The sequence below is a fragment of the Phacochoerus africanus genome, chromosome 1 (genome assembly GCF_016906955.1).
Source record: "Phacochoerus africanus isolate WHEZ1 chromosome 1, ROS_Pafr_v1, whole genome shotgun sequence".
NCBI classification, from domain to species: Eukaryota; Metazoa; Chordata; class Mammalia; order Artiodactyla; family Suidae; genus Phacochoerus; species Phacochoerus africanus.
The window spans coordinates 108,339,266-108,362,959 of record NC_062544.1 but is presented as its reverse complement, the minus strand read 5'-3'; the positions used below and the strand labels follow the sequence as shown (position 1 = coordinate 108,362,959).

Here is a 23,694-nt window from a genome sequence, read left to right as displayed (position 1 = left end):
ATTTAAAACATTTATGGAATGCTTGAGCTTCCTTACCTGAGCTCTATCAAACTAAGAGATCAGAAACAAAAAAATTTTCAAAATTATCATTACCTGAGTGGTGTCCATGTCTGCAACATGATCAAACGTGAACGTCTTGGGCTCAGGGTTGGAGTGTAACCGGAGAGTTGTAGAGGAGAGCACAGATAAGCATAAGTTTTGCTCTCCATCAGCTAATCCAGAACCCTCTGTAAGTGGGCGAATTCGCACAAAAACTTTGATGGCATCACCTTCATTACTAAAGACAAAAAAATGTAGGAGCTAAGTTTATGGGAGAAAAATTATCTGAACCTCACAGAGATTCTAAGGTTTCTAAGAGTTTCCCCAACAAAGCCCAAGATCTACACATTTACATTTACCTCTTTTCAAAGAGTTTCACATATCAGACATCCTTTACTGATTTGCTTCACAATATCCATCTTTAAAAGCCTTTCCTTGAAATCAACCCCAAAGAAGTCAATTTGAAGGAGGCTCAAGTTCTGCTTGTTTCTGACTTCCCTCTTAATAGCAATAATAAGTCATCCCAAGGAAAAATTATGTCATTGATTTCATCTTTTAGCCTGGAAGGTGGGGGAGGGTCCCTTGTTTCCAGGTAGCCAAGGACCAAGCTTAACTCTGAAACAAGTACTCTTTACTAGGCTAAATGGTTGTTTTAGGAATACCACGTCCCTAATTTTTTTTCGTCTTATCAACAAAATTTCCTTCCTTACCTTGGCTGGTTAGACTGACAGTTTGCCACATTCCGTAACTCAGCTAGAAAAAAGGATAAGAAGTCGTTAAAGGTGTTTGAAAGTGCAAAATAGAAGTCACTCCTTCTCAGTCTCCCAGCTCCCTGACCTGACAGCAGGGTGCTCCCGGGCCCAGGCCTTTTTCCTTTCTTTCTTTCTTTCTTTTTTTTTTTTTTTTTTTTTTGACGGGGGGCGTGCACATTCGGCACACAGAAGGTCTTAGGCCAGGGATGGAATCCAAGCCACAAATGTGACAATGCCAGATCCTTAACCACTAGAACTCCAGGGCCCAGGCCTTGATCTTCCCCTTTTATTTTTTCCCTTTTTAGACCCACACCCACAACATATGGAAATTCCAGCTAGGGGTCCAGAGCTTCAGCTGCCAGCCTATGCTACAGCAACACCAGATCTAACCCGAGTCTTCGGACCTATACCTCAGCTCATGGCAACTCGGCAAGGAGCCAGGGATGGAAGCCACATCCTCAGGGATACTAGTTGGGTTCGTTACTGCTGAGCCACAATGGGAACTCCTTCCCCTCTATTTTAACCATACCTGTTCTGTTGGTGGAAATATCCAATCTCATGGTTTTGAATGTTATGTATATACTGATGTTTCCCAAATTTTAACCTTCTTCCTGGACCCCTCTCCTGAGCCCCAGACTCATATCTACTAGACATCTCCAGTTGGATGTCCAGCAGGCAATGTCTCAAATTTAATGTGTCCAAAACTGAGATCCTAATCACTACATCCCCACCTCAAACGAGCTTCTCCACCTCAGTTCACAACAACTCCATCTTCCCAGTGCTCAGGCCAAAAACCTTGGCGTCATCCCTGACTCTTCTTTCTCATACTTGATACCCAATCTGTAAGTTGAATCTTTGGCTCTACCTCAAAATACATCCAGAATCCTGCAACTTCTTGTCAAATCTACTGTCATGACCAGCATGGGAATTAAGCCAGCAACATCCCTTACTTGAGTTACTACAATAATCACTCTAATTCTCTCACTCTCTCATCTCCCAACCTACATCTATTCTCAACCCAGCAGGCAGAAAAATTCTGTTAAAAAAGAAGTCAGAGATAAAACCTCCTGCATGACAGAGTGAGGAACTCCACTGACCCACTGCCCGGTGACACTGGTGAAATAAGAAAATAAAAACCATTTTATAGTTCCCTTTTGGTTCAGCTACTTAAAAGACTCTGGCATTTTCACTACTGTGGCTCTCATAGCTTTCGCTGGAGTTTGATCCCTGGCCCAAGTACTTCCACATGCAATAGGCACAGCCGAAAGAAATAAATAAACACGATTTAAAGTCTTTAGAAGTGGTCCTAAAGACAAACAGCAAATAAAGAAAATGTATTCAAGAAAATCTACAAAATTCCATAAGAAAGGTGAGAGTCTCTAGTACTTGAACCAAGATCACTCCCTCCCTTCCTGCTCAGAGTTGCAGACCCCACTCCAGAGCCAAGAACACCCAGATCCCTCTACTCCCACCTCCCATTTGAAAGGCTTTCTTCCCACGAGAAGCAGGTTATCAGTTTCCAATCCTGACTCCAACCAGCTGTCTGATGCTGAAGCTAAGTCCCAGGTGGGCATGATTGACAGGCTTCCAACTCATGGAATGAGGCTCTACCTTGCACACAGCATGCTGAGAATAGTGGTGTAAGCAGATAGGTTAGGAGGTCCTCAGAGTAAGAGAACCAGGCAGGGCTTTCCTGACATAAGAAGCCATTTTAGCCTAAGCCATTTTGTGATCTAAGCCTGGCTACAATGCTTGCCTTTGAACAGGTCTCAGGAAACAATGATCTTAAGGGAAGTGGGGGGATGCAGGAACAAAGGAAAAGCAGTCAAGAAACAACGGTGCAACAAATAAACAGTTTGTTTTAGTTCCTCTTCAAGGGACATGGACATACACAATAATCTGATACAGTCTTTGAGTTCTGCAGGAACTAAGACCCCTGGTCAAGCGGAGGACAGAATGAAGTTGACACTCTGGACTTCAATCAACTAAAGCTTGGACGATGTCAACCTTTGCCCCGATACTATGTTGAATTCTTCTCTGCTCAAGTCCCTTCATGAATATGTATGTACCTTTAGCTTAAAATTTTCCCAGTTTTGCAGTTCAAGAAGGCACAGCCTTGGGGAAGATCCCCACTGCTCTCCATACTTGCTCCAAGTAATAATAAATCCTTCCTTCTCCCAATCTTTGGCAGGGTTGTATCTATTGATAACCACCAAGAGTTGAACCCAATTTTCAGGTAACACTGAGCCCTGATGATCCTCGACCTGGCTTTGCAGGCAGTAGTAGGCTTTGTAGGGCTTTCCTGACATAAGAGAAGCCTTTTTCCCAGGCAGAAGAGGCAAGTGAAGAGGACCCCAGGCTGCTGCACACACACACACACACACCAAACATTCAGCAATGAGAGCAGGGGTGTCACTCTGCAAAAAGACTGTCATCATCCCCAGGCTGCCCAGTTTCAGCAACTTGGCTCTGAGATTGTGCCTCAAGAAAGAGGTCATAAAATACCAGCTAAACCCTTCCCAACTGAGCTGGCTTCTTTTGCAACGTAGCATGAAAAAGTTCAGGGCTAATGGTAGTCTCAAGAACAATGAAGGCTGTAGTGAAAGGCAATTAGGAAATGCAGGATAGGAGCTAAACTGCAGGCCTGTTAGTTTACAGGCGAGAACTAGGGTATCAAACAGCTGAGAGCACATTTGCTGAAGTCAAAAGAATTATCAGAGACCTCAGAAATTGGTCCTTCAAAGGGTCAAGAATTTAACCAGATTAGTTTGGAGGGCAATTTTTGCCCCAGGGCATCGTGCAAAACAATAGGGAAAGCAACTGACACAGCTGAGTTGGCCATAGAAAGAAAGAGATTCCCACCACCATCCCAGGGTGCCTGTGGGCAAACCCAAAGCTGGACCTCCTAGCGAAAAAACACCAGACTTAAGATGGTGAGAGGGAAAGAGACTTCACCAAGACACAATAGCTAGTCACTAAACAAATAAACAAGCAAATAACAAATCTCAGAGGGTGAGGAGACCAAGAACCCAGAGCAGCTACAACATATTATCTAAGATGTCAAGTTTCAAAGAAAAATTTACAAGGAACTCAAAGAAACAAAAAATGTGACCTATAAACCAGAAAAAAAACAGGCATCAGAAACTGCCTGTGAGTGCCCAGATGTTAGATTTATCAGGAAAAGACGTTAAAGCAGCCATTATAAACATGTACAGAACTAATGGAAATCATAATTAAAGAATTAGGAGTTCCCGTGGTGGCTCAGTGGTTAACGAATCCAACTAGGAACCATGAGGTTGTGGGTTCGATCCCTGGCCTTGCTCAGTGGGTTAACGATCCTAGCGTTGCCGTAAGCTGTGGTGTAGGTCGCAGACGCGGCTCAGATCCCGCGTTGCTGTGGCTCTGACCCCTAGCCTGGGAACCTCCATATGCTGTGGGAAATGGCCCTAGAAAAGCCAAAAACACACACACACACACACAAATTAAAGAATTAAAGGAAGGTGTGAGGATGATATTGCATCAAATAGGGACTATCAAGAGAGACAGAAATTATTTTTTAAAAGAAGAACCAAATGGAAATTCTGGAGTTGAAAAGTGTAACTGACATAAAAATTCACTCGAGTGGCTCAAAAGTAGATTTGAACAGGCAGAAAAAAGAACAAGCAAGCTCTAATATAATATAGATCAAAAGAAATTATAAGAGCCAGAGAACAGAGGGGAAAAAAAGAATGAAGGAAAATGAAGTGAGCCTCAGGGAAATGTGGGGCACCATTAAGCATAACAACGTACATGGAATAGGGAGTATCAGGAGAGGAACGAGGAGAAAGAACACAAAAATTCAAAAAAAAATAATAATAATAATGGCCAAAAACTTCCCAAATTCATTAAAAAAAAATCTACACATCCAGGAAGTTCAACAAATCCCACATCATAGTGAAAATGCTGAAAGCCATTACTTATGAGAGAACCGCAATTAGATAACAGCTTACTTCTCAGCAGAAACAAGAGAGGCCAGAGGAACTAGAGAATTTGTTGCTAAAGGGCCCACCTTACAAGAAATAGTCAAGTTCTTCAGCTTGAAAGCAAGCGTCTGCAAACAGTAATTTGAATCCACATGAAGAAAAAAAAAAAAAAAATCAAAGGCGCCAACCAGGTAAAGTAATTACGTAATTATAAAGGTAATAGAAATGCCTATTTTCTCCTTCTCTTACTTGATTTAAAAAACAATTGTATGGGAATTCCCTTGTGGCTCAGTGGGTTAAGGACCCAGCATTGTTATTGTAGTGGTTGGGGCTTGATCTCTGGCCTGGGAACTTCCACATGCCATAGGCCCAACCCCGCCCCCCCAAAAGACAACTGTATAAAATAATGTGTATATAATGTATTGTTGTGCCTATAACATATAGAAACGTAATATATGTATATTTGACAGTAACAGTTCGAAAACTGGGAGGTGGGAAGAAAGTGGGTAAGAATAAAACCATACTAAAGGAAATGACTAAAAATGGTAAAGTAGGAAATTCCTGTCCTGGCTTGATGGAAATGAATCTGTCTAGGATCCACGAGGACATAAGTTTGATCCCTGGCCTCACTCAGTGGGTTGGGTATCCAGCACTGCTGTGAGCTGTGGTATAGGTCTGCAGCTACAGCTCCAATTCGACCCCTAGCCTGGAAATTTCCATATGCCGTGGTTGCGGCCCTAAGTAAATAAATAAATAAATCATTAAAATGGTAAAGTAATATACTGTTGGGTTTGTAACAACAGATGTAATGTGTTTAACAATAATGCCAAAAAGGGGGGAAAGGAATAGAGCTACATAGGAGTAATTTTTTTTGGCCACACCCGAGGTATATGGAAATTACAAGGCCAGGACTGAATCTGAGCCACAAGTGTGACCTACACCACAGCTGCAGCCACACCTGATCTTTAACCCACTGTGCTATAGCAGGAACCCCCAATGTTTGTATCACTGGAATTAAGCTATTATAAATCTGCATCTAATGCTGTTAAGACGTACATGTTAAACCTCGAAGCAACCATATAAAAACCACTTCAAAAAAAGAAAGCAGTAAAGGAAGAATAGAGTAACAAAAAAAAAAATGAGACAGAGAAAATGAAAAGTAGGGAGTGTCCATCGTGGCACAGTAGTTAACGAATCTGACTAGGAACCATGAGGTTGTGGGTTCAATCCCTGGCCTTGCTCAGTGGGTTAAGGATCCGGCGTTGCTGTGAGCTGTAGTGTAGGTTGCAGACGCAGCTTGGATTCCGCCTTGCTGTGGCTCTGGCATAGGCTGGCGGCTACAGCTTCAATTCGACCCCTAACCTGGGAACCTCCATATGCTGCCGGAGCGGTCCTAGAAAAGGAAAAAAAGAAAAAAGAAAAGAAAAGAAAGAAATCGAAAAGTAAATGGCAGATGTTGAATCCTACCACATCACTAATAACATAAGAATGGATTAAACCACCCAATCAAAAGGCAGAGATTATCAGGCTAGATGAAAAAAACATGTTCCAACTATATACTCTCTATAGGAAACATACTTTAGATTCAAAAGTTCAAACACAAGAAAGCAGGAGTGGCTATACTGGTTTTCAGACAAAACACACTTTAAAACAAAGTTACCAGAGATAAAGAGGAACATTTTAAAATGATAAAAAAGCCAAACCACCAAGAAGAGAACAGAGATGTAAACATACTAACCTAACAACAAAGCACCAAAATACATGAAGCAAAAACTGACAAAGGGAGTTCCCTTCATGGCCCAGCAGTTAATGAACCCACCTCGAATCCATGAGAAAGTGGATTCAATCCCTAGCCCTGCTCAATAGGTTAAGGATCCACGTTGTCCTGAGCTGTCACAGACGCAGCTCAGATCTGGCATTGCTGTGAGCTGTAGTGTAGGGTGGCGGCTGTAGCTGTGATTCAACTTCTAGCCTGGGAACTTTCATATGTCGCAGGTGGGGCCCTAAAAAGCCACACACAAAAAAAAAAATGACAAGAAATGAAGGGAGAAAAAGACAATTCAACAGTAACAGTTGGAGACTTCAATATACCACTTTGAATAATGAAAAGATCTAGGCAGACAGCGAGTAGATTTGCTGGTTACTTAGTTCTGGTGAGGGATAGGGAGGTAGGAGGGTGAGAGCTAAAGGATATGAGATTTCTTTTTGAGGTGATGAAAAGGTTCTAAAATTGACTACAAGGATAGTTGCACATATCTGTATATATACTAAAAAACCATTTAATTTTACACTTCATACGGGTAACTCCATAGTACAGTATGTGATTTGTATCTTAAGTTCCCAAGGGACCAAAACGACTATTATCTACAACAACAATGAATTCTAACACATTTTATACAAGGGGGGTTTTCGGGGTTTTTTTTAACCACTTGGAATTAAAATGTTCAGGTCATCCCTGCAAGTTAAGCAGTAGTAATAGCAGAAGCAGGATCTGAGTTGCTAGGCAGGAATCTACTGGGGGGGGACACAACAACACCATGGGTGGCAGCCTTTCTTCATGATAACAGGATTTGTTTCAATCTTTTTATGCTTCCTCAGGTACAGATTTTTTTTTTAATCCTGGAATGAAATCAAATTTATTAGAGTAAGGTTTTCCTTACTATTATAGACCAGAACTAAAGACTAGTTTATTTCAAACCAATCCTCCTGCCTGAAAGCAACCAGAAAAGCAGAAAAACTACAGAAAACATCTACCTGAAGGCGCTGGAGTTCTGCTGAGGCAGTCAGGAATTGTGGAGCCAAAATAGCAGAAGGGAGGGAAACCTAGAGGTATAAACACAGCATCTGAGGCTGCTTTTGCCCTCAAAGAGATTACAAATTCTGAAAGCTGCAGCTAAAAGGCTGAGAATTTGAGCTTTTTTAAACAGACTCACAGAGTAGAACAAAAAACTGGTATTCAGAGTCCTGATAATGCCTCAAGCTTTCAAATGGGAGACTGAAAGATGATACCCCAGGTGTAAAGGTGAACCAATAACAGACCCAGAGGTCCACCTCCAGCCATGACAGAGTAACAGGGACTAGATTTACTCTTCAAAATAACTACGAAACTGGGCAAAATACATGCCACAACTGTTCAGACACTGGGCAAAAGACAGCACAATAAAGTGATCCTGAGAGACGGGAAACAACAGAGGGTGAGGCCTTCCATGGCCCCAGCTTCATGGCTTGGAGTCTCAAGTGCTCTGCACGGGAAGGGGAGTCCAGATAGAGCTTGGTGGTCTCACTGGGTTGAAAATAGTCTGGGGAAGGCAAGGCAAATTGAATTTGCAGGGTAAAAAAATCAGAGATTCACAAAGCTAGTGACTGAATGAATACTGATCTGTACATGTGTATAACTTTTCTATAAATCTAAAATTATTCCAAAATTTAATGTTCACACACATAAAAAGCAGCAGCAGCAAAGCTAATAAGCCAATAATGAAATAAAGTAAAATAAAAAATGGAACAATACTGTAAATCAACTATACTTCAATTATATATAATATATAAATTGAAATATATACATGTATATAAATAAAATTGCAGAGGCAAATATTCTGGCAGTATTCAGAATTGAGACCTGAAGAAATGTTCTCTCTGATTAGTGCTAGGGTTTTTGTTTTTTTTTTTTTTTCATTGCTAAGATTTGAATGCATTCTGGGTCTATAGCTCAGTCTCTTAACCACTTCATTACGCGATGTCTTCTTTTTTTTTTTTTTTTTTAATTTTATGGCCACACCCCGGGCATGTGGAAGTTCCTGTGCCAGGGATCGAATCTGAGCTGCAGCTGCAGCTGCAATAAGGCCAGATCCTTTAACCCACTGCACCTGGCTGGGGATAGAACTTGAGCTTCCTCAGCGATCCTAGCTGCTGTAGTCAGATTCTTAACCCACTGCACCAGAGCAGGAATTCCTACTTGGTCTTAAAGGTTAAAGGGAGTATAATTTATCATGTGGCTGCCATAAAATGTTGACATTATAAGAGGTCCTTTGCAGGCATTCACTGTAAAAGTCTTTCAACTCTGAGGTCCTCAATAGAATGAACAAAATACATATAGTGACATAATGGAACCCTAAATAGCAATGAAAACCACCACTATATACAACAAACAATGCTCACAGACATAATGTTCAGTAAAAGAAGCTAGAACAAAAATACTGTACCATTTACATGAAATTCAAGAATAGGCAGAGTTCTCCTTGTGGCTCAGTGGTTAACGAACCCAACTAGTGCCATGAGGACTTGGGTTCGATCCCTGGCCTTGCTCAGTGGGTTAAGGATCTGGGGTTGCCGTGAGCTATGGTGTAGGTTGTAGATGTGGCTTGGATTCCATGTTGCTGTGGCTGTGGCCTAGGCTGGTCGCTTCAGCTCCAACTAGACCCCTAGTCTGGGAACCTCCATATGCTGAGGGTGCAGCCCTAAAAAGACAAAAAAAAAAAAGGCAAAACTGGAACTCCCACTGTGGCTCAACTGGATAGGTGGCATCTTGGGAGTGCTGGGATGGGGATCTGATAGTGGGTAAAGGATCTGGTGCTGCCACTGCTGAAGCTTAGGTCACGACTGCAGCTTGGATGATTCCCATCCTGGCAACTCCATATGCCTTGGGGCAGCCAAAAATGAAAAGAAAAAAAATAAAAAGAAAAGGCAAAACTACACTACCCAAAGCAATCTACAGATTTACTGTGATCCTTATCAAATTACTCATGGAGTCCCCTCTGGGGCACAGCAGAAACAAATCAGACTAGGAACTGTGAGGTTGCCGGTTCCATCGCTGGCCTCGCTCAGTGGGTTAAGGATCTGGCACTGCCGTGAGCTGTGGTGTAAGTCACAGACGCAGCTCGGATCCAGTGTTGCTACAGCAGCTGTAGCTCTGATTTGACCCCTAGCCTGGGAACCTCCATATGCCTCAGGTGCGACCCTAAAAAGCAAAAATAAACAAATAAATAAATAAATAAAATTCTCATGACATTTTTCACAGAAATAGAACAAATAATCCTAAAATTTATATAGAACCATTTAAGACCCAGAATTTCCAAAGCAATCCTGGGGGGGGGGGGAGCAGGAGGCATAACCCTCCCAGACTTCAGACAGTAAGTAGTACAAAGCTACAGTCATCAAACAGCATGTGGTATTGGCACAAAAACAGACATATGGATCAGTGGAATAGAAGAAAAAGCCAGAAATAAACCCAGACACCTATGGTCAATTAATCTTTGACAAAGGAGGCAAGGAAGACAGTCTCTTCAGCAAGTGGAACTGGCATATTTGGACAGTCCCATGAAAATCAAAGTTAGAACACACCCTTACACCATACACAAAAATAAACTCAAAATGGCTTAAAGACTTAAACATAAGACATGACAGCATAAAACTCCTAGAAGAGGAGTTCCCTGGTGGCACGGCAGGTTAAGGATCCAGCATTATCACTGCTGTGGCACAGGTTGGATCCCTGGCCCAGGAACTTACACATTCCATAAGCACAACCAAAAAAATAAAAAATCATATGACACAAATGAACCTATGGAACAGAAACAGATTCAGGGACATAGAGAACAGACCTGTGGTTGCCAAGAGGGAGGGGGTTGGGAGAGGGATGGACTGGAAAGCTGGGGTTAGCAGATGTATTACATTTAGAATGGATGGACAAGGTTCTACTGTATAGCACAGGGAACTACATTCAATATCCTATGACAAATCATAATGGAAAAAGTATTTTAAAAAAAGAATGTATATATTCTATGTATAACAGAATCACTTTGCTGTAGAGCAAAAATTAACATATTGTAAATCAACTATACCTCCATTTATAAATTATTGTTTTAAAAGAACAGCCAAAACTAATCAATTGTTCCCACAGCAGAACCCATAGGGAAATCATCAACCTCAACTTTGCTAGCAAATTTAAAGGAGTGGGAAAGTTTCCCATGGAAATCACCACCATCATAAAGAGGAGATGTGAATACCCTTGTTTCCATTCCTTCTAAAAAGCGAGGTAGATAAACATGACGGAATCCTTTGATAGACAATCTCATTCATATACATGTCACTTCCATTAAATAAACAGATGCTCTAATTATATCACAGGTATCAATTCTCCTGTTTGAATCCAGATTTACCCTGCAACGAGCAAGTACTGTAATTGCGCCCAGAAAGCACGATGAACATTTTGGTCCAATAATATAAGTGTGTGTGCTAATATTTTCAAAATTCAGAAAACAGTGGAGGGAGAGGAACATTTTATTTTATTTATTTATTTATTTTGCTTTTTAGGGCCGCACCTGCAGCATGTGGAAGTTGGGAGACTAAGGGTCTAATCGGAGCTACAGCTGCTGGCCTACATCACAGCCACAACAATGCAGAATCCCAGCGGAGTCTGGGACCTACACCACAGCTCAGGGCAACAGCAGATAGAAAAGGAACATTTTAAATGGAAAAAGAGAGCTGAGGTGCTCAGGTGATGGTGTGACTGACCCAAAAAGTTAGTGAGGCAACACATCAGAAAAGAATCACAGGAGTTCCCGTCCTGGCACGGCAGAAACGAGTCCAACTAGGAACCATGAGGTTGTCGGTTCCATCCCTGGCCTCCCTCAGTAGCCTGGGGATCTGGAGGTGGTGTGGATGGATGTGCACCGCGGATTCAAGTCGGATCCTGAGTTGTTGGGGCTGTGGTGTACTCCAGCGGCTACAGCTCCAGTTGGACCCCCAGCCTGGGAACCTTCAGGAGCCGCTGGGTGCGCCCCTAGACAGCAGAAAACAACAACAACAATAGACAGCTAGAGGCATTAATGTTACTGTAAGACTCAAATACCACCAAAAGTTCACAATTTGTTCAATCTTCTAACATAGGCATCACCTCATTTCCATTCCACCATTCCCTGAGATTCATCAAATCAGTTCAAAACCAGCTTTAAAAAACAAAAGACTCCTGGAGTTCCCGTCGTGGCACAGTGGTTAACGAATCCGACTAGGAACCATGAGGTTTCGGTTCGTATCCCTGACCTTGCTCAATGGGTTAGGGATCCCGTGTTGCCGTCAGCTGTGGTGTAGGTTGCAGATGCGGCTTGGATCCCAAGTTGCTGTGGCTCTGGCGTAGGCCGGCAGCTACAGCTCCGATTAGACCCCTAGCCTGGGAACCTCCATATGCCGAAGGAAGCGGCCGTAGAAAACAAAACAAAACAAACAAACAAAAAACAAAAGACTCCTTAAAGGCTTAGATCATGTAAGGGGTGGGGGCATTTACATACGAACAGCAAAGGACCAAAAATTAGTGAAAATTGAAGGGTTTTATAAAAAGCAAAAGTGACAGGCTCCCCTCATGAGAAAAAGGAAGAAACTAGAAGGGTCCCCTTGAGAAGAAAAAAGGAATAGTGAGAACATAAAAAGATACTACTTAAGTCTGCTTTAAAAGTCCCTTATCTAAGGAGAGCCCACAGCGGACCCTCCTAAAAGTACATGCTTGGAACAAATATTAAGTTCACCCCTTCAGGAAAGTCAGTACTGTGGAAACACGCAGAAGGTGGTGAGAGCTTGGGCCCACCCTCAGGTGAGGATACCTGGAGAGGCAGCCTCTGCGACGAAAGGACAGGACGGAGTACGGAAAGGAAGGACTAGCAGTCGCTTAAAAGCCAACTGCCTGGATGAGGGCTCTCGGTTTAGGTTCTCACCTCAGCCCCACCTCCTAGAACTGCATCTGGGTCGTAGCGTGCGCCCAGGACATAGATGGAAGCGAAGAAAGCTGTTCCATCAGAACATTGTCTTGGAGAGACAGTTTCCAAACACCCCTTGGCACTCAGTCCGCTCCTGCCCTTCACGCCCAGCAGAAAACCTTGCATTTGGAGGCGGGGGGAGGGGGTTAAGAGGTCGGGGCTCCTCACTTACTTTTGCAACCTGGCGCCATGGTATTCTCACCCCTCGATGCCGAGACGGTGGAAGCAAGCGCCCTCAACTCTAGCGGCGCAGCCCGATGGGATTCCGCCCACTCAAGATGGCCGCGAATTTGAATTTGGCGCTCAGGTCGGACGTTGACGCCAATACGGAGGCCGCCATGTTGCCCGGCCTACGGCCCGGGGGGCGGGGCCGATATGATGTCATGAGTAGGCGCCGTCACCTCGCGACAGTTTCAAGGGGCCGGGAGAGTCTGTTTTTCTTCAGAGCAGCCATGAGCAAGCGGAACCAGGTGTCCTACGTGCGGCCAGCCGAACCGGCTTTCCTGGCCCGCTTTAAGGAACGAGTCGGCTACAGGGAAGGGCCCACCATAGAGACGAAGGTGAGCCCGGGCCAGTCGCGTTACCTTAGAAACGCGGCCCGCCCCGCCACTTCCGTTTTCTACCTCAACTAGGAGGCCAGATACTCCCACTGGTGTCTGGGCCCAGATACCAGTGTGCTCGGACCCCAGTCTAGTCTTCTTGAAACAGCTACAGCCTCGTGCGCCCAAGAAGGTGTTTGTCGTTTACACAGTGCTTCTGTGTTCTTGAAAATGACTCGACGCAGGTAAACCGCCTCGTCCTTGGTAGATAGAAAAGAAAGATCATTTTACTGCCTCTTCATTTTCTCTTGCTTATTCCAAAACCTGTAGTAAGCAGAGTGGCTGGTAGCGTCGTCTCATTTTCCAGATAAAGAAACTGAGGCCACTGGTTCTAGGCCTTAAGTCTGGAACATCTTTGGAGGAATGCCCTAGATCTATTCCTAGGCTTTGTTGTTACCAACAAAAAAATAAGCAAAGCCTTGAATAACCTGAATTTGAGTAGAAGAGGAGCTTCAAGGAGCCGCACTTGAATAATTTAGGAATGGGGATCCGTGGGAGTCAGCTTCTGCCAGAACGAATTCACATCAAAACCTGTCATCTTTTTTACTGGTTTTTGTTTGTTTGTTTGTTTTTTGTCTTTTTTTGCTATTTCTTGGGCCGCTCTGGCGGCATATGGAGGTTCCCAGGCTAGGGGTCGAATCGGAGCTGTAGCCACTGGCCTACGCCAGAGCCACAGCAACGCGGGATCCGAGCCGCGTCTGCAACCTACACCACAGCTCTCGGCAACGCCGGATCGTTAACCCACTGAGCAAGGGCAGGGACCGAACCCGCAACCTCATGGTTCCTAGTCGGATTCGTTAACCACTGCGCCACGATTTGTCTAGCAGTTGCACTACGATCCAAATTATTTAGACACCAGTCATTTAGTATAAGGACACAACATTGACTAAAGGAGTTCTCTTGTCGCTCAGGAGGTTAAGGATCCGACGTTGTCACTGCAGTTGCTGATTGTCACTGCAGCCTCTCAGATCCAACTCCTGGCCCTGGAACTTAGGCATGTGGGTGTGACCCCCCAAAAAAATGATTGACTTAAGTGCAGTTAATCCAATAAGTATGTGCTAAACCCAGGCACTGTATCAGGCTCTGACAAAGATGGATCTCTCCAAAATGCCATGTTCTTTAATACCTGCCTGCCAGCCTTATCTCTGCCTTCACAGGTCACCTCCATGAAGTTCTTTAAACCTCCCCCAGTTAGTCCTTCTCTGTTCTTCTCTTCACTCTATCTGTATTTTATCTGCAGTACTCATCATTTCACCTTGCAACTACTTGCTCTCCTGTGTATCTCAACCACTAAATTGAACACTCTATGTTAGTATTTTAATCGCTTTCTTTTTCTGGTTCAATGCCTGGCACCAAGCAGTGGATGAAAAGTTAAATTAGTTAGATGACTGTGGTTTTCATCAGGTGAGGCATCATTGAGGAGGGGATATTTAAATTGAATCTTGCGTATGAGTAGGTCAGTAGGTAGAGATGGAAGGAACAACATGGGTAAAGGTGTAGAGATGATGGGTCATAGAATGTGTAGAAGTGATTGAGGGACTGATGGAGCTAAAGCTATATGGACTATTTAGTCAGCAACAAGGAGCCATGTTTGGTTAGAGATAACATAATGGGGAGTGACTGGTCCCTAGAACCAAAAACAGTGAGGATGACAGAGGATATGTTTTGAGAAGAGGGACATGGATTCAGCAATGAGAATATGAGACATAAGCTTATAGCTTGCTTCTGGTCCTAGTGATGATCAGGTGAGTGCAGTGAACACCTTGAAGGTTATAGCTTGGCATGCTAACTTAGGAGGCCTGTGGCAGGAAACTGTTCCAATTAATATCAGTGATTTTGGCCTACACATTTAATCAAGAGACCTTTCTGTAGAGAGCTAATCTCTGTTCCTGTGTTTGTGGAACCACTTTTTTTGGGAGTAGGGGTGGGGCACAGCATGCAGCAGCTTGATGTGGGATCTTGGTTTCCAGACCAGAGATCAAACCCAGGCTACAGTGGTGCAAGCTACAAATCCTAACCACTAGACCAATAGGGAACTCCCCAATACCTCCATATTTTTATTTTCCAGACAAGCTGCTGGAAAGGAAGAGGGATGAACAGAAGTAAGAGGACTTTTTACTTGCTGCTTTTCTTTGCTTTGTTTGTGTTTGATTATTTCCTGTCACACTTTGAGAAGAGATGGAAGGGTTGATGAAGAGTTTTGGTTTGCAGTTACTGTGAAGTTTGGATATGAGTCTATATATATATATACGAGATTGTTTTAAGTTGTTGGTCTCTTAATTGCAAGTGCAACTCCAGTGTCCCACATTTGTACCCTCCTCTTCTATTTCTGATTTTGGTGGTATAATTGTGGATGATTTCCTATCTTTGATATATATACCTTTACTGGTGAGCCTTGTCATTTGTGGTATTTTTGCTTCTGGGTGCGGCCTTTTCTTTTCTGCCAGAGAAGTTCCTTTAGTATTTGCGTAAAGCTGGATTAGTGTTGCTGAATTCTCTTAGCTTTTGCTTATCTGTGAAGCTTTTGATTTCTCCTTCAAATCTGAATTAGAGCCTTACTGGGTAAAGTAATCTTGGTTGTAGGTTTTTCCTTTTCATCATGTTAAGTATATCATGCCACTTCCTTCTGGCCTGCAGTTTCTGCTGAAAAATCTGCCGATAACCTTATCAGGGTGCCCTTGTATGTTATTTGTTTCTTTCCCCTAGCTGCTTTCAATAGTTTCTGTCTTTAATTTTGGTCAGTTTGATTAATATGTGTCTCAGGGTATTCCTCCTTTGGTTTTAATTTATATGGTACTCGTTGTGCTTCCTGGATTTGAGTGAGTGGTTCCTTTCCCATGTGAGGGAAGTTTTTGGCTATTATTTCTTGGAATATTTTTTCTGTCCCCTTCTCTCTCTCTTCTCCTTCTGGCACCCCTATAATACGGATGTTGGTGCGTTTAATGTTGTCCCAGAGTTCTCTGAGACTCTTCATTTGTTTTCAATCTTTTTTCTCTTTGATGTTCTACATCCGAAATTTCCACTAATCTGTCCTCCACCTCACTTACTCATTCTTCTGCCTCCTGTATTCTGCTATTGGCTGCTTCTAATGAATTTTTTTTCAGTTATTGTATTTTGCATCTCTTCTTGTCGAAGTTTTATATCTTGTATCTTGCTCAGTGTTTCCTGTAAATTATCCATCTTTGCCTCCAGTGTATTTCTGATGTCTTATATCATCTTCAGCATCAACAGTCAAGTCTTATTCCTGGAGGCTGAGAATCTCCTGATCACTTAGCTGTTTTCTGGGGTTTTTTCTTTCTCCCTCATCTGAGTTATAGTTCTGTCTTTTCATTTTAGGTTTTTGGTGTGGTGACCAGATAATAGAGTTGTAAGCGCTTACTTCTGGTGTCTGCCTCCCTTGTGGCTGAAGTTGGGGGGATGGTGTGCTTGCTGTAGGCTTCCCGATGGGAGGGACTGATGCCTGTCCACTGGTAGGTGGAGCTGATTCCTATCCCTATGGTGGGTGGGGCTTTGTCTCTGGATGAGATTAGAGGTGGTTGTGTGCCTGGGGGATCTTTACGCAGCCTGATTACTCATGGGCAGGGCTGTGATCCCACCTGGATTGTTGTTTGGCCTGGGGCTTCTTTGGCTGACTGATGGGTGATGCCAGATCTTCCCAAAATGGCCACCTCCAGAGAAAGGCATGCTGCTGAATATTCCTTAGAGCTTTGCTTCCAATGTCCTTCCCCCACAACAAGCCACATTCACCCCTGTTTTCCCAGGAGGTCCTCCAAGAACTGAAGTCAGGTTTGACCCAGATTCCTATGAAGACTTTGCTTTGCCCTGGGACCCAGTGCACATGAAAGTCTGTGTGTGCCTTTTAAGAATGGGGTCTCCGTTTCCCCCAGTCCCGTGGAGCTCCTGTGCACAAGCCCCACTGGCCTTCAATGCCAGATGCTTTGCGGGCTCTTTCTCCCAGTGCCAGATCCCTACTCGTGGGAGTTTGATGTGGGGCTCAGAACTCTCACTCCTGTAGGTGAATCTCTGTGAAACATTTACTTTCCAGTCTATGGAGCTTCCCACCCAGGAGGTATGGAGTTGCTTATATCACGTAATCACCCCTCCTACCTCTTGATGTGGCCTCCTCTTTGTCTTATGGAGTAGGATATCTTTTTGAAAGTTTCCAGTCCATTTGGTTGAAAATTGCTTAGCATTTGGTTGTAAATTTTGTTGTTTTTAGGAGAGAAGTTGAGCTCCAGTCCTTTTATTCCGCCATCTTAATCCTATCTCGAAAGGGTTGATGAAGAAGAGGGGGAACTGATGTAGTCCAGCACTGCCCTGAATAGGCTGAATGCTGGCAGGCTATGAGCAGAGGGCCTCTGACACCAGGAACAGCAAGCTGGCATCCTGCTGAGATGAAAATCAGGCACCCCAGGGTCACTGACAGGTGGACCTCTTCCCTGCTCTGGCAAGGTTACACTCTTAAGAGTTACTTGAAAATTCATGACCAAAGACATTCTCACTTTAGTAATTATAGTTTCTCACAGAGACAGTAGTTATATTTAGTTCAGAGTCAGCAACTTAACATGTTATGTGTTTTTCCTTAGAGAATCCAGCCTCAGCTCCCAGATGAAGATGCTGATCACAGTGACAAAGAAGATGAACAGCCCCAAGTGGTGGTTTTAAAAAAAGGAGACCTGTCAGCTGAAGAGGTCATGAAAATTAAAGCAGAAATTAAGGCTGCTAAAGCAGGTATGTCTGAAAGTGGCCTGGTTTTCCTAACAATTTAAGGAGTTAGGAATGAAATAATACAGTAGTTTGGTGTGTTTGAAGGATACAGTCCTAGGTTCACACTTATCAGATGTGTGACCTTGAATAAGTTATTTCACCTCTCAGCCTCAGTTACCTCGTCAGTAAAATGGGGACAATTATTGTGCCCATCTTATTGGGTTATAAGAATTAAATGCAAAGTTAAGTTTACAAATTCCGTTTAGGAGTTTCCCTTGTGGCTTAGTGGCTAACAAACCCGACTAGTATCCATTAGGACACAGATTTGATCCCTGACCTTGCTTAGTGGGTTAAGGATCTGGCGTTGCTGTGGCTGTGGCATAAGCCAGTGGCTTCAGCTCTGATTCGACCCCTAGCCTGGAAACCTCCATATGCCTCAGGTCCCACCCTAAAAAGACCAAAAAAAAAAAAACCTGTTTGTGGAGTTCCCTTTGTGGCTCAGCAGGTTAAGAACCTGAGATAGTATCTGCTAGGGTGCAGTCTTGATCCCTGGTCTCGTTCAGTGGGTTAAGGATCCTATGTTGCTACAAGCCGCGGCACTGGTCACAGATGCAGATGGGATCTGGTGTTGTCATGGCTGTGGCACAGGCCTGCAGCTGCAGCTCTGACTCAACCCCTAGTCTGAGAACTTCCATATGCCACAGGTGCAGCTGTAAAAAGAAGAAAAAAAATCCTGTTTGTTTTTTTAAATAGTTGGTAAGGTTTACACACTAATCAGAATAATTAGTGCCTGAAATGTGCCATGTTGTGTAGTACTTTTTTGTTATTCTTCAATATTTATTACATCGCTTTAGGAGGAAATGCTGGAGTTCCAAACAATCACTTTTTTTTTTTTTTTGTCTTTTTGCCATTTCTCGGGCCGCTCCCGCGGCATATGGAGGTTCCCAGGCTAGGGGTCAAATCGGAGCTGTAGCCATTGGCCTACGCCAGAGCCACAGCAATGTGGGATCTGAGCCGCATCTGCAACCTACACCACAGCTCACGGCAACACCAGATCGTCAACCCACTGAGCAAGGCCAGGGATCGAACCTGCAACCTCATGGTTCTTAGTCAGATTAGTTAACCACTGTGCCATGATGGGAACTCCCAAACAATCACTTTTTAAAATACTTAAAAATATAGCCTGATTGTAATCAACTGGTGACTGTCAATATTACAGAATACTTCGATAACTGAGTTTTTATTAAGTGACTGCATGTCTTGTGCACATAGAGCTAGAAGCAAGGGAAAAGACCAGACTGAATTGACTCAAGGACATCCTTAAATACAGTAGGAGATTTTCTTGTCATTTGACTCTCTGATAAAATAATGAGAAGCAAATGAAAGTTTTGTTACTTTGTTTTTGCTGCAGATGAAGAACCAGCTTCAGCTGATGGAAGAATCATGTATCGAAAACCAGTCAAGCGTTCCTCGGATGAAAAGTATGCAGGTTTAACAGCAAGCTCAAAAAAGAAGAAGACAAATGAAGAAGATGAAATAAATAAGCAGGACTCGGTTAAAAAGAACTCACAAAAACAAATCAGAAACAGTAGCCTCCTTTCTTTTGACAATGAAGATGAAAATGATTAAGTGTAAATAAATATTTTGGACTTAGTCTTCTAAGAATTTTCAGGATTTTTTTTAAATAATATTTTTCCCTATTATAAAGATAATACAAGTTCATTGGAGAAAATTTAGACAGTACAGAAAACACTCAGTAAGATAAAAACCATGTCTATCAGTCAACACTCTTTTGACCTAACTGCTAACTCTTTAGGCTAAACCACCAACATTTTGGTTACTTCTAATGTGTGGGATGTGTGTATATATAAAATTTATTTTTGTAAAGAAAATTATGATTGTATTCTGTGTTCTCTATCCTGCTTCTTATTTGACATTATATCATGAGCATTTTTACAGATCAGTAAAATTCAAAAACCTGACAATAGCTACAGAGGATTTTGTAATTAAACAGATCCTGTGTTTTATCTTCCTCCTTAGCATAACCTCACTTTGGATGAGAAACAATCATGGGCCTAGTTACTTCCCTAGCTCCTACTAAGGGAGGCCATGTGACAGCTCTGGCAAATTAGATACAAATGGATCCTGAACAAGTAAGGACCTAATACAAGGGGTCATGATACAAGTGAGGATCTAATGTATCACATGGTGACTACAGTTGATAACACACACAAAAAGATACAAGTGGAAGTCTGCTCAATAAAGCTACTAGGTTTTTTGATACAAAAGGACAGATTTGGAAAGCACGAACCTTTGTCTATACTCCATCCTGCCCAGAGCACGGAATGAAACCAAGGAGTACCAGAGCCATTTGGGGGCATGAAGACTACAGCCACTTGTTCTGACAGGTACAGTGGAAAGATTCAAGGAACTTGCGTTGTGATGTCATGCCTGGAGGAGCTACTGCCCCTGGACTTCTTGATACATGAAGAAACACCCTGGTGGTTTAGCCTCTCTCTGGTTTCTGTTACATGCAGCCTAAGTGAGTCACTAGTGGAACTTGTGTGCACAGAAACCTCTAAGTGTATTTCTGATGATTTCCTTAGAATGAATTGCTGGAAGCTGAATTACTAGATCAAAGCATTTAAATATTTCTAAAAGATTTTGGGTTTTTTTTTTTGGTCTTTTTAGGACCGTACCCGCAGCATACAGAGGTTCCCAGGCTAGGGGTCTAATCAGGGCTATAGCTACCGGCCTACGCCACAGCCACAGCAATGCCATATCTGAGCCACATCTTCGACCTACACCACAGCTCATGGCAACGCCAGATCCTCAACCCACTGAGCGAGGCCAGAGATTGAACCCAAAACGTCATGGTTCCTGGTTGGATTTGTTTCCACTGTGCCACAACAGGAACTCCTAAAGCTTTCTTATCATTGAAATAGAGTTGGTTTAAATTGTTAGTTTCAGGTGTATATGAATATAGACGTGAATGAGAATAGACATATGAATATTTCTAAAATTTCTGATGCTTTCTTTCAAATTGCTTTTTAGAGGTTAACTTGAAAATATTATTTTTTATTACTCAATGAATACATTTATAGTTGTACAATGATCATCACAATCCAATTTTATAGGATTTCCATCCCGCACCCCCAGCACATCCCCCCACCCCCTAAAGAGATTTTTACTATTTTATGCATACTATACCATTTCACCTCATTCATAATGACAGTGTCCCAGCATTGAGCTGGCACCAGCCTTTCCTTTTTTGTATATCTGACATGCTGAAAATAGTGTTTAATAAATTTAACTGGCATTTTCTTTGATTTACAGGGAAGTTAAACTGTTTTTTACATGTTACCTGAGTTTTCTTTATAACTGACAACCCAAACTGAAGACTTGTCAAGATCCCATTCTTGAGGTCGTCCTTTCATGGCTCAATAGAAACAAATCTGACTAGTAACCATGAGGATGCCTGGTCTCGCTCTGCATTAAGGATCCAGCGTTGCCACGAGCTGTGGTGTAGGTCACAGACCACCGCTCGGCTTTGGCATTGCTGTGGCTACAGCTCTGATTTGAGCTGTAGTTACACCTAGCCTGGGAACCTCCATATGCTGCGGGTACAGCCCTAAAAAGACAAAGATCCCATTCTTCACCAGCCACATCAGTTAGAAATTATGAATTTGGTGTCACATCTATCTTTCCTCCATTTTAAGACAATGCAGAGAATCTTCAGAAGTGATTCATTTGAGCAGGCTAGCAAGTCCTGAAATAGGCTCTCTGAAGTCACAAACTAGTCCTAAAGCCATTCCACACTACTGTCTTTAATGTATACTCACTTGTTGTAAAAGCCAGGGTTTTTTCTCATCTGTGTCACTGCTATATCTGTTCTTTTACCACTTTCATCACTATAAATTTTAATATATCTTAGTATCTGCAGGTAGGAGTCTTGACAGCAAAGACTCTTAGTACAGAGACTGTCCTCGGTACCAGGAGTAGTACCTAACATATTAAGAGCAAAATAAATGTAGTTAGAATGAGCGTTTCTCTAAATTAAAAAAAAAAAAAAAAAAACAGGTAGCAGTGGCATGAGTTCAATCCCTGGTGGGCACAGTAGGTTAAAAATCTCGCACTTTCACAGCTGTGGTGTTAGGCCACAACTGCAGCTTAGATTTGATCCCTGCCCCAGGAAATTCTATATGCTGTGGGCACAACCAAATAAAAATAGAAATACACCAGTGGTTCTCAAAGTGTGGATCCTGAACTAGCAGCATCAGCACCCCTGGGAACCTGAAGATACAAATTTGCAGGCCTTGCCAGAAAATTGGAAATTTTGTGGGTAGGGCCCAGCATTCTCTGTCATAATTCTCACTCAAATTTGAGAAATACTGATAAAACCTATTAGAGAGAAAATGAAAAACTTAAACAAGTAATGTGAAAAACTGTTTAAAAGATCTTAAATTTTGCAATTTATCTTTTTTTTTTTTTTTAACTGCACTGGCAGCACTGCCAAGTTCCCAAGCCAGGGATCAAACCCATGCCACAGCAGTGACCCAAGCCATTACAGGGACAACACTGGGTCCTTAACCAGTTAGACACCACAAAGGAACTCCTGTCTTCGGAGTTTTCAAACCCCGTGGCCCTTTCTCCAGTCCTGGGTCCTCTCCAGAGGTTCTTGCTTTCTGAGCCTCATGCTGCTACAGAAACAGTTTTTTGACTGACATATACTCTCACCATCCTATTGCTTCTCCTGATTGAGTCATGCATGAAGTCTTTCAGATAGGAGAAAGGCTAGAGAGAAGGAATCTGTCCAGGCCTGAGGTTAGGAATCTATTTCCCCACATTCTAGGCTAACAGTAGCCCCAGGTTTAACATGATTTAGGCATAAATGGTCTCAGAAGCTCAAGTAAGAAAGGACCACTTATTTACTGTCATTGATTTAAATGCTTCCTCAAAGACTAGCAACAGCTAACACAGTCCTGGTCCCAGGAGCTGCTGGGGGAGAGCTAGCCAAGTTTTTCAGCTGAAGGACAGAAACCTGAACTTTGTATTTTTATAGCTATTTCCCCAAATTCTCCCAAGTCTAGCAATAACTTCTCTTACTAATCCCAGCATAGCCTCCATTCTCTCCAGAGCCTGAATCCTTCAAAACCCTCAGTGTATGGTCCTAGAATACAAACTGCTGTCCTGCTCTCTTGACACTCTGTCCTTCCCAGCCTTCTCCCTACACCAATCCAGCTGTCTACCAGTACACTTTCCCCCTCCTTCCCTATCCCCCTGAGATTATGGCACACAGTCAGTTTTCCCTTTGCACTTGCTTCTCCCTGAGTCACCATGTCAAGCTGTGTATCTGGTGCAACTGCAGCAGTATTGTTTACCTCCCAGAGAAGGTCCTCTGTAAACTGTGGGCAACAGAAGCTGGACACGCAGTGAAAAATGGGGAAACATCCTAAACATATAATGCTTCCTCAAAGACTAGCAAAGAAAATATACATATGGCTAATATGCATAGAAGAGATGCTCTACCTCATGTGCCATCAGGGAAACACAAAACAATAAACTACCATTCCATACCTATCAGAATGGCTAAAATCCAGAATACTGACAACACCAAGCTAAGAAGAATGTGGAGCAATAGGAACTCCCACTGCTGGTGGGAATGCAAAAATAATCAGACACTTTGGAAGACAGTTTGGTGCTTTCTTACAAAACTAAGCATACTTTTACCATACGACCCAGCAACTGTACCCCTAAGTATGTACCCAAAGAACTTCAAAACTTATGTCCACACAAAAACCTGAACACAGATGTTTATGGCAACTATATCCATAATTACCAAAGTTTGGAAACAACCAAGATATCCTTCAGAAGACAGATAAATAAACTG

The 23,694-nt window shown here is 42.8% G+C and overlaps 2 protein-coding genes across 2 annotated transcripts in view; one reads left to right on the top strand and one right to left on the bottom strand.

Annotated features, from left to right (window-relative positions):
* Nucleotides 1–12,761, bottom strand: part of KIF15 (kinesin family member 15) — a 73,931-nt gene extending 61,170 nt beyond the window's left edge. The window contains exons 1-3 of the mRNA XM_047771704.1: nt 12,671–12,761; nt 750–792; nt 94–277 (exon numbers count right to left, since the gene is read on the bottom strand). Of these exons, the coding sequence (XP_047627660.1) occupies nt 94–277; nt 750–792; nt 12,671–12,689 (246 nt within the window). The 5' untranslated portion in view covers nt 12,690–12,761. The remainder of the gene's footprint in view (nt 1–93; nt 278–749; nt 793–12,670) is intronic.
* A 135-nt stretch (nt 12,762–12,896) lies between these two features.
* On the top strand, nt 12,897–19,696 carry KIAA1143 (KIAA1143 ortholog). Its single transcript, XM_047771694.1, has 3 exons — nt 12,897–13,058; nt 17,684–17,828; nt 19,216–19,696. Exons 1-3 carry the CDS (start codon nt 12,951–12,953, stop codon nt 19,431–19,433), a joined length of 471 nt encoding a protein of 156 aa, XP_047627650.1. The 5' UTR covers nt 12,897–12,950; the 3' UTR covers nt 19,434–19,696.
* Nucleotides 19,697–23,694: the final 3,998 nt, after the last annotated feature.